The sequence below is a fragment of the Oryza sativa genome, chromosome 5 (assembly GCF_034140825.1).
Source record: "Oryza sativa Japonica Group chromosome 5, ASM3414082v1".
In the NCBI taxonomy this organism is placed as follows: domain Eukaryota; kingdom Viridiplantae; phylum Streptophyta; class Magnoliopsida; order Poales; family Poaceae; genus Oryza; species Oryza sativa.
In genome coordinates this window covers 11,070,709-11,081,814 of record NC_089039.1, presented here as the reverse complement: position 1 = coordinate 11,081,814, position 11,106 = coordinate 11,070,709, and the positions used below count along the sequence as shown (strand labels likewise).

General features: G+C 48.2%; 1 protein-coding gene across 2 annotated transcripts; it reads right to left on the bottom strand.

The window, feature by feature from the left end:
- Window positions 1-970: 970 nt before the first annotated feature.
- Window positions 971-4,243, bottom strand: LOC4338267 (uncharacterized). 2 transcript variants are annotated; one of them, XM_015781903.3, is made up of 4 exons: window positions 3,685-4,243; window positions 2,952-3,595; window positions 1,481-1,996; window positions 971-1,212 (listed from the first exon to the last, which is right to left on the bottom strand). In XM_015781903.3, the coding sequence occupies exons 1-4, from the start codon at window positions 3,932-3,934 to the stop codon at window positions 1,042-1,044; spliced, it is 1,581 nt and encodes a 526-aa protein (XP_015637389.1). In that variant the 5' UTR covers window positions 3,935-4,243; the 3' UTR covers window positions 971-1,041. The 2 variants fall into 2 exon arrangements, with proteins under 2 accessions (XP_015637389.1, XP_015637390.1); XM_015781904.3 differs by having other exon boundaries at window positions 2,952-3,574.
- Window positions 4,244-11,106: the final 6,863 nt, after the last annotated feature.

Below are 11,106 nucleotides of genomic sequence, written 5' to 3'. Positions count from 1 at the left end.
AAGCCTACTATTTAGTTGTTGTCCTTGGTTGAATCCTGTTATTAGATATACACACACGTTTCTTGTGCTCAATACCCTTAGAATACTCTCAAGGCAAGTGCTACAGTGGTATCCGTGTGCTTGAGGATTTATCTGTGTGCGTAGAAAATACCAACAAGGTTGTTGGATACACAACTTTAGAGTTTGAGTTCAATTTTAGATAAAGACAAGAGTTAAGGGTGTAAATGAACTTGTCCCTTTTCAAAATAAGACGAAGACTCCACCCATGTGTGCTCCCTTTTTGACCTCCAGCACCAACTAAGCCACAAAATCGGCCTCCCTTCCCTCTCCTCTGCCCCTCTTCCCAGAACCACTACTCGCCTCCCATGATGAGCAGCCACTACTATATGAACCCTTATAGGTGTCGGTTGAGAACTCTTCATAGGTATTGTTTCTATTGGTGTCAATTTTAAATGAATTGGCACACTTGAGTCGATACCTATCAGGAGTTTTGTTGTACTTGAAGCGCCCCCGCCCCGCCAATCAGGAAGGCCCAATAGATGTCAGTCACGACACCGCTGTCTTGCCCACCGTCCATGCTAATCCCTTGGCTCCAGCATTGCTGCTCTTACCTTGTTGGCCGTGGCCTGTGCTTGTTTGCCTTCTCGAAGACCATTTTTCTAGGCCCCGAGAATATCACCTTCTCTCCTTTTCTCATCTTGGCCCATCCCACAGAAGGCCAGTAACTTAAGACACTTGAAAGACGAAGAACACTACAAATCGGTAGTTCCAACATGATAACGACAAGTTCCAACATGTGTGTTCTTGTTGTGTTTCACAATTTTTAATGTTTCAATTAATAATTTTTTTTCATCGTGCATAATTTAATGTTTCATCCGTTGGTCCATCTGATTTTTATGGAGGAATCGGACGTTCGATTTGGAGTTTCCTCCCAGAAAGACAGACATGTGCCAAGCACACACCAAAAGAGGGAAGGGAACACGATATTATTCCAATAATGAATCTATAAGTGTTTCTTAATTAACTCGTTGATCACCAACTTTACAAACATCGACTGACGGGTCCTCCTTGGGACGACCCAATGCATTCCTCCGGCACAACAATGTCGAATCCACTCAGCGTCCACTCTGCCTCCGCATACTTGCTGACGTATATCTCCGTTCCGACGTCCAGCGACGACCACCTCCTCTTCGCCGGTGGCGTGCCCGGATCCTACATCCATGTTGCAAAACAACATCAATCACACTCACCCAAAATCCTTTCCATTTTGCTAAAAAGAAGAACGATCACTTCCTATCTCTGCATTCTGCATTGAAATTTCTCAACCAAAGTAAAACATCAACTGCACAAATGCAATGGACTCCCTACATCCTACAATATAAGAATCTAAATTCAGATGGATATTTCTGATTCGTAACAATAGAAAATATCCCATCTCATCTACGATTCTAGGTCTTATATTTTGGGACGGAATGAGTACCTGGTAGAAGTAGAGCGCCTGCGACAATGCTCCGACGTCGAGCTCCCATGTCCTGGGGTCACCGATCCACCCCTGGCCTTTCGCCGTGGGGTAGCCGAACTCACCCCACACCGGGTGCGGCACGAGCTGCAGGATCTCCTGCGGCTGCGGGTTGCTGTACGCGTCGCAGTAGGTGGTCGGCTCCTCGGCGGCGCGCGCGTTCCCGGGAGAGCAGTAGACGTGGTACGCCGCGTAGGGGAAGCGGGCCGCGTCGGTGCGGTGCACGCGGGTGCCGTTCCGGAACGTGTGCCACGGCGGGCACTCCTCGATGCGCCTCCGCGTGCACCACGACGGCGTCTCCGGGTTGATGATCATCTCGCTGTACCGCGTCACGTCCGTCGCGGTGTCGCCGTCGCACGGCCGGCCGTCGTTCTTCCAGCAGCTGCCCATGTCCATGAGGTAGAACTGGCTGTTGGGGCCTCCGCCTTGCTTCACCTCCAGCGTCACCCTCACCTTGAAGTTTGGTGATTCCGGCACCTGGCGTTACACATTTTTAGTCAGAAGATCTTACAAGGCTACTAATTTTGGTCACGAAAAAAAATGTTACTCCTATTTCGAAACTGACATGGTCAGTCTATCGAATTGCAACTTTTCCAGTCAGATATACTTCTAGTAGTACTTCATTTCTCCATCCAAAAGGACTTCATTTCAACCTTTTTTGTAAAAAAACAAAATTCTGACCTTTGCACTTGAAGATGCATTCAAAGGGTTCTTTTGTACCACTTTTAACCCTACCAAATTTTAGCCTTACCAAATTCAACAAACTAAACATATATTCTTATCAATGTTCCATTACCCGATTTTGATAATTCTAGATATTTGCACTCTTAAAAATTCTACCAAAAGTTGGTAAGGCTTCAAACCAAATATATATCTAACACTAACAAAATTTGATAATGTCCAAATTTAAACCGTAAGGTTGAAATAGGCTACAAAGTGAATAACCCCAAACAGTTCAAATATGAAGACTAACCAGATATGATAAAACCCTTTAGAATAATAGACACCATAAATGTCCATCTCACAAAATAATTTTGGATGAACGTGACGCATCCTAGTATAATAAATTTGGACATAGTCCACCCAAAATCCATAAAGAAAACGTAGTGGAGGATGGGACAAATCCCTGCTTCTCCACACGCTAAAGCAAAGTACCAAATGAATGCGACATGCTACAATATTCTGTGAATCTAATACAGAAGGCGCCATACCAACTACCAATCGTATAAGAGCAATCATATTTGTACTTTTTCAGTGAGGAATATATAAAAATAATCACATGTTATTTTGCTGAAAATTGAATCCGTGAGGTGAAGAAAACTTATCTGGAATTTAAGTTGGACGTGAGCATGACACACAGTTGAGTTCAGTTCAGTGAAAGTGAAAATGAAAAGGACATCACTTTTAAGTTTTAACAGAAGAGAGGTAGTACCATCTTGGTCATGCCTCTGGTGTCGTAGTGGTATCCACCGGAGAATCCCTTGGTGGCGTCGGAGCGGAGGTAAAGCATCAGCCACGGGTACTTGGGCGCAGTGCGCAGCTTGTGGTGGAACACCCACCCACCGTCGCCGCCGCTCCCGATGTCCTTCTCCCACGTCACCGAGTAGTACGACACTTCTCTGCTGCCGAGGTCCGCCGCGTCGAGGTCGTACGTGCCGAACAGCCCGCCGCGGAGGCGCCGGGCCGTGGCGTCCAGCGCGGTGCGGTTGTGGAACACGAGCGGCTGGTTCATGCAGCCGGCGCCGCCGGGGCAGGGGAACCTCGAGGTCTGCGAGAACGGGCGCGCCGGGCGGCCGTTCTCCGGGCAGATGGCGGCGGTGGTGTCCAGGTTGCCGTTCTTGAGCATGACCATCCAGAACTGCCACGGCGACGGGCTGTCGGGCACCTGGCACCGGTCGCCCAGGTAGAGCTCCTTCGCCGCCGCGTACAGGTCGACGTCCGTGATGTTCGCCGGCGAGCCCGGGAGAGGGTCGCCGGCGCGGAGGTTGTTGTCGGCGTCGGTCACCCGGTGCACCACCTTGTACGTCGGCTGGCCGTTCTCGTCCACGCCATTCTCTGCGAATTTCCCAGCTCTGACTGTCAATTCGACGGACCAATTAACTTGACCAATCTCGCGAGCGCGACATGGATTAGAAGAAAGAAGAGCAATGGATGGAGGAACCAACCGAGGTCGAAGCAGTCGGCGCCGCGGGGGCTGCCCATGCCGGGGGCCTCCTGGCCGACCTCGTTACAGAAGTTCCATGCCTCCCAGGCGACGTGGAGGCCGTCGCGCCGCATGCCGGGGTCCCCGACCGCCGACACGTAGCTGCCGCCGCCGCCGTCGCTGCCATGCGTTGTGATGGACGGCGCCGCCAAGCAGAAAGGGAGAGCGAGGACGAAGCCGAGGAGGGAGGCGACCGCGGCGGCGGCGGCCATCAAGCGCGGAGATATCAACGGAAAGCCGGTAGCTGATCCGATCGAGGACGACAACAGACTACTGTGCGGGTCCAGGTAGAGGCGTACTAGCAGCAAGGGGTGTCGGCGAAGTCAAGATAAGAGAGAGTGGGCGTAGAAATGACAGCGGAAGGTGACATGTGAGCAACCTGCACAGCATTTGTGCTCGTACTCCTATTATTCTTCCTTCCTCTTAAAAATAAGTTGACCTTTATTTTATCTTATTTATTATAAAATATATTTATTTTATATTACATTGGAGTTCATAAAAATAAAAAATAATTGTCTTGAAACAAATCCCCTAAGCTTTTTTTTTCTTTTTTTAAGGGAAACAGCCCTAACCTATTCCAAGAGACGTACATCAAGTAGTTGGTATTGGGTCTTTACATCAAAGGTGACATCCATAAATCCGTGGTAATATGTCTAAGGTCGTTCCAGCATTTGTTTAGTCCGTAGAGAATATATCATCAAGGATGATCATCGAACTTAAGCTGAATACATTGATGAGCATGATATATTCGGTGAAATGCCCTGTGAAATGCCCTGAGCATGACAACAAGGTGTCGATGTCTACAAACCCCTAAATCCCCAGTAAACCAGAGTTGGGCAAATGTGAGTTGCAAGCAACACCCTAGGTGGCATTTGGCTGTTGTTGGCCTAGAGGAGAATGGTTTTTCCGTGCGGTCGAATCTTATTTTCACGTGCGGGTGGGCAGCCCGCACATACCGAAAGGTCTACGAAAATCGTGATTTTTCTTGCGGGTGCTTAAGTCGCCCGCACGGGAAAATAAAAAACCAAAAAAAATAAAATTTCAAAACAAAACAAATCCGACGGTGGCGTCGCCGCTCCCGGCCGCCTCCTCCTCCTCCTTGTCATCGTCATCGTCGTCCTCGTCGGCCAAGGACGCCACTCCCGCCCTCGTCAGAGGCGGCGGCGGCCTCCGTGCCGCTTGCCGCCGGCATCCATGCTCCCCTCCAGCCGCACCACTGCCGACGGGCCCCCCCCCCCACTCCGCCGGATCTGGGGAGGGAAGGAAGGGGAGGGAAGGGGAGGAGAGGGGAGCCGGATCTCGCGGGGGGAGGGCGGCCAGCCGCCGGATCCGCGCACCGGGCCCGCCGGCCTCCGCGCTCCCCTCTGGCCACACCGCCACTGACGCCCCTCCCCTCCACCGGATCTGGTGAGGGAAGGAACGGGGGAGGGGAGCGGGATCCTAAGGGGGAGAGGCTGGCCGGCCGCCGGATCCATGCGGGGACGATCGCCGCCTACGCTGTCGGGACTCGGAGAAAATGAGGACGGGGAAAATGAGATAGAGACGATAGAGGAAAGGAGGGAAGAAAAAGACAGAGAGGAGAGGAGAGAAAGTGGGGAAAATTAAATTGTAATTTGGAACCATGCCATTGTAATTTTGCAAAGTTTGAGATATGCCATCGGTATCTCAATGACACGTAAGACCCACATGAGTCAATGACATGTGGGTTAGGATGGCATATCTCAAATTTTGCAAAATTATAATGGCATGGTTCCAATTTTCCCAAAATTATTTAAAGTGGGTAGGAGGAAAAGAGAGGGTGTGTATTTTTGCGTGCGGCTCTCTTAATAGGTCCGTACGCGAAAATATGCTCATTTTCGCGTGCGGACCATTTAAGTGAAAAGGGAGAGGACCAACTCAGAAGCACTACAAATCTGAAAAGGGGGTATAATAGCAGGGCTGAGTATAACCACCGTACACAGCAAGCCACACCAATGATGCAGGCGTGCAATGGGTAACAAATAGAGGTCTGTGGCTATTTGCATAAAGGCGGTGGTAAATTATTTTATTGTTGAAAGGCAGGATTAAATCTCCACTGAACAACGCTACACTATGTTGAACAGGCCCAACCAAACCACCTTAACTACACCAGTTCATTATGTCAGGTTATTAATAAAGTGGGACTAATCACGGTGAAACTGGTCGATCGCCCATAACTGCGGGCACGGCTATTCGAATAGTTTTACTCTGGCCAGAGGTGCACAACAGTACCCATAAGACACAAGCCACCGGCATGTTACAGTACCCGGCCGGACACGTCACCATGTTGAGTGATTGTGACAAGACCCTTCGTATAACTCCCCCTAACCAAAGCACTACACCTCGGGTTTCGCCCCCACCCCTAAACCGATAGTAGGGAGCCTCCCCTCGTGCCTAGGTAAATCCGATAGCCTAATAGACCGTCGTAGGGCTCCTCCGAACTCCATCACGCTCACCCTTGCCTGGGAACATCAGAAAGGGGAAAGCTATATTACAAGTCCAGCAATTGCCCATACTTGCTTGTGGTAAGCACATTAAGTCTTCCAGGGATTTCCCGCAAACCGGTCCTTGGGTGTGACTAGCAAAACCATGCACCCATAGCCCACCATTAAGCCATATTTTAGTTGGATAATTATGACCAAATAACCATGGCCAGATATCTCGAGCTTGCAGCTCATCAAGATGCTAATGTTAATGTAATTATCCCATTATGTGAGATATTGGTAATTAACCATGGCGAAGCATATCATGATTATAGCAAGATCAACATAAGTGACACGAACTAGTCAAATTATCACCCAAAATTGACAAAGGGCGGATATCAAGTAAATATGGTACAAGCGAGCAGATAGGTAAACCCTATTCCCATGTAATTAGCAAAACATGCAATTTTATTTGCGAACGGTAAAGCATTTGTAAATTAGGTTCAACATGCTCAAGGAGAATGTTTGACTTGTCTTGCTTCTTCAAACAATCTTCTGAACTGTTTTCCTCGCGGAGGCGATCTTCCGAAACGCAGAATCTACGCGCCGGCACGCAAAATGAGGAAAAACTCTAATAAAACCAAATAAACAGTACATGAAAAGTAAACAAACATGTAGAGCTCAATTTTAGATAAATTCTGCAAGTTGAATGGCCCAATTTAGAGTTCGTATGAATTAGTTATGAATTTTAGAAGTTTTGAGCCATTTAAATGAATTTCTAGAATTAAATTCGATTTATTGCGTAATTATTAATTATTTTTATTAAAGGAATTCAGAGGTTATTGCATCAGCAGTGGGGCGGGTGTGGACCGAGTCCATCAAAGGTGGGCCCCACGCGGCAGTGGCACAAGGGGCAACGGTCCACTGTGGACAGAGTCCACGTGTGGCCCACGGCTTTGCCACGCGGGCTCGCCACGTGGACGGCCCAGATCGGCCAGGGCGACCGATCGGGCAGCAACGGGCAGGTGCGGCGCAGCGAGAGGACCGTGTGGCCAATGCCGACCAACCGATGGTAGCGGCGCGCGCGCGGCCTGGAATACTCCGGCAGCGAGCGGCGGCGGTGCGAGAAGGCGCGTTGAGGGCGACGGGCAAGAGGAGAGGGGGAGATGGCTCTGACCGTGCCATTGCGACGGCGAGAAGGTGGCAGGAAGAACGGTAGCGGCAGCGAAGAACGGCAGCGGCGGTTCACGAGGACGAAGGGTGGACGAGGTCGCCCTCGACCTGCGGAAGGAGTAGGAGGGATTAGGGAGAGGAGAAACAGCGTGGCGCGGCTAGAAACGACAGCTGGTGGTGACGGTACTGGGTAGAGCTCACCTTTAGTGATAAGGGCAGGGTTTCAGCTGCTCCCGATGGCGGGGAAGTGGTGGCCTAGGTGCGGCTTAAAGCTGCAGAGCCAGTGGAGGAAACGGCATGGCTTGGGGTGGCACCGGTCGACGGCTATCGCCGGCCAGAAGTGGCGAATGCGGCGGCGGCCTCGGTAGCATGGGGAAGAGGATGACCCAGTTGCGATTTGCGGAATTGGAGTGGCAGCCGTGGTTCTACTCGGGATGGCGGAGCTAGCGGTGACGCATAGCCAGAGAGCTCCGGTGAGTGGCGGAGGCGGCGAGCAGCGTGGGGAGCACGAGAGAGAGAGCGCGAGGAGCTTAGGCAAGTGGGGAAAAAGGAGGAGGGAGGTCTGGGGAGGGTTTTTATAGGGCTCAGGGGTGCGATACGAGGCTGGAAGAGGCGGAAGTCACCGGTAAAGTGGGGGCGGCGACGTGAGGCGTGTCGAGGCAAACCGGCGCCTATCTCCGCGGCGAGAGTGGGGAAAATGGCAAAGTACGTGGAGGGGACCCGGTTCCACACGCTTGGACGTGCGGGCGCGCGTGGGAGGGTGCGGATTTGGCGGCAACATGGTGTGGTGGACAGCGGTTGCTCTGTCTTGGCAGCTATTAAATGCTAGTTTTATGCCGCCAATACCTGCATAATACTTAGATAATGATACATCCAACATAGTGGTAGGGCTTAATTCTGACATATTCCACGAGTGTTGGTGCATATTTGGATGCAGGTACTAAACCACTAAAGTTGGGAGGAAATTTAGACTAAAGTGAATAAGAATTCTATCCATACAAGAGTTGGGCTCTTAAACTCCATCAAAACATCAGAAAATGGGCCCAACTACAGGAGAAATGGATAAGGCAGAGTGAGAAAGAGGCCCAGACCAAATCTAGGAGCCATCTGGCCCAATCCAGGTTCAGCCCTGGTGATCACCATTGGATCCAGGTTTTGGTATGGACGCTCCAGATGCTCTCTTGATGGCGGTTGCCGGGCAATTCCGACAATTCACATAGTTATAACCGCCATTACCTGACTATAAATAGAGCTCCCATTCTCACTTCACTCACACACACTCCAAGCTTGAGCTGAAATATAAGAGGCTCATTGTACTATATTGTATACTAAATTAGGGAGATAGTAAAATAGAAGAAGTCAGAGGAATTTCGGAGTTTTCGGTAATCCTCTTCTATTTCTTGTACTTTGTTAATTATTCTGCTTTAATAGAAATATCATTCTGAGTAATTAAGATTTACTTCGTGAGAATTATTCTTGGTTAGTTCCTAATTAGCATGCGGGGTTATTGTTCACTACAGTCCATTAATTTATAGTGATTGTTTGAGTGTTTAGTTAGCGCTAAAATAGTTAATAATTGCGTAGACACGGTATCTGGTAATTAATTTTCGGTGATTGCTTCATATCGCACAATAGGTTTGAGGTGGGTGTAGTAGTGGTGACAGCCCTCAATTACACTAAAGTCCTCCCTGTCCGGATACGCAAGAGAGCAGCATCTGGGAGCAGTGGGCTGGCCAGTGCCTGAAGTATCACGTTAGGATTAAACTGAGCTTTCTATAGACACTGTTTCTCACTAGGAAATCTCTCTGTTCTTTGCCTACATTTGCTTTGTGTCCTTTGATGCACCTGAAGAGGAGCTGAACACACATGTTCCCTGTGGAAATCGATACCTTGGGAATACTCCCGGGTGAAGTGCTACATCGGTATCTTCCGTGCGCTTGCGGATTTTATCTGTGATATTAAAAAATACCAACACTCTGACTAGAGGAAGGGGATGGAGCTAACAGGTGGGGCCGCCGGTCCCACCTGTCGGCAAGGGGAGAGAGGGACGGAGGCAAGGCAGACTTCGGGAGAGGATGGAGCGAGCGGGCCGAACGGAGGGGAGCCATGGGCCGGCCCGAGAGGGAGGGGAAAAAGAGGGAGGCCGAGCGGGCCGTGAGGGATGAAGAAAGGACTTTGGGCCAGAAGCGGCCCAAAGTGAAGGAGGGAGATTTTATTTGTTTTCCATTTTATTTAATTAATTAAATGAACTTTGTGATGTTAAAATTAGATATTGAGCTCCGAAAATTCACGGGAAATTTTAGAGAGTATATTAGGGCACAGAGAATATTACAAAAATTCTCCTGGCCATGATTTTTTAAAGGAAATTTTTAATTCCCTCATTAATTCACTCGATTAAATTGCTTTAACTTTTAATTTAATTTCTAGAAATGCATTATTTAATGATTTTTAATCCCGAACAAAAATCGGGGCGGGACATTGTTGCTGATCCTATCTCATTAATTACTGGGTTATCATCTGCTAAAAGTTTATTTGTGATGTTTAACTCCTACCAAGCCAAAGTAGGAACAAAAAATAACATCAATATTACTATATGCTTCAAAGCAAGCAAATGGGACATCACAACTAAAGGGAAATTAGCTATCTGGCTAGTTTTTTAATGCACTTGGTGAGCTGAAAAGATACCCATGGATATTGCCTTGTCTAAAACGTTGTAACAATTTTCTGCCACTATGCCTAGTGGAGACATGGCCGGTTATGATAGCAATGTACATGGTTCTGAATGTTGAAGATGATTGGATAAATGTGAATCAATTGCATCGTGGTACCTCATATTATCCATTTGTGTGGACTGTCTATAGAAGGGTGCAAATATTTGAAAATAGTACCAATTCAATTCAAGATGAGAGATTTTTTTTGCTGAGCTGGTTCCTACAAGGGGAGTACTGGAGGTTGTAATGTATACTTATAAAGAACTATCCGATAGTGTAAAGGGTAATTTAGAACCATGCCATTATAATTTTTCAAAGTTTGAGATATGCCATCGGTATCTCAATGACATGTAGAACCCACATGAGTCAATGACATGTGGGTCAGCATGGCATATCTCAAATTTTACAAAATTATAATGGCATGGTTACAATTTTCCCTAGTGTAAATGATCGATAAAATGGGAATGCCCATCGATAAACAACATCATAAACTTATGTAGACCTTGCATGTGAGCAAGTGGGAGAGTTTTAATGTGGGCAACACAACAAAATGTTGAGTCTCGATGTTAGCAATAAAATTATTATAGTGGTCCTGCTACATGTCATACAAGAATGATTTATATGGAGTGAGAAGTTATGTAAAGTTATTGGCTTGGGATAAGCCAGATTATAAGGAAGGGGAATTGTTAGGACCCGACTTGCAGCCAAATGGGCCATCTCACTAGCTCTCCCAAGCCTGGCTCAAGCCAATCCAAGGTGAGTCTATAAAGCAAGGAATAAGTTCACCGGAGGTCCCTCAACTTAACAGCGAGATTTTTTGAGATCCCTCAACCACAAATCCAGAAATGTTCCCCTAAACTCACTCAAACAGTGCAAAGGAGGTCCCATGGCAATATTTGCGTCCGGTTTTGCTGACGTGGCATCCTAGTCAGCAAAAAAATAAAAAAAATAAATATGTGGGGTCCACATGTAAGTGAGAGAATGGTGTAGGCCCCACATCTATCCTTTCTTTTCCTTTTCTCTTCTCTTCTCTCGTTCTCTCGAGCCACGCCGCGAGAA

Excerpts from the sequence above, each read along its gene's own strand:
- LOC4338267 (XM_015781903.3), bottom strand. The coding sequence starts at position 3,934 with ATGGCCGCCGCCGCCGCGGTCGCCTCCCTCCTCGGCTTCGTCCTCGCT. Across the intron at positions 1,997-2,951 it reads CCAGAGGCATGACCAAGATG|GTGCCGGAATCACCAAACTT; the intron begins GTACTACCTCTC and ends GTGTAACGCCAG. Across the intron at positions 1,213-1,480 it reads AGGCGCTCTACTTCTACCAG|GATCCGGGCACGCCACCGGC; the intron begins GTACTCATTCCG and ends ACATGGATGTAG.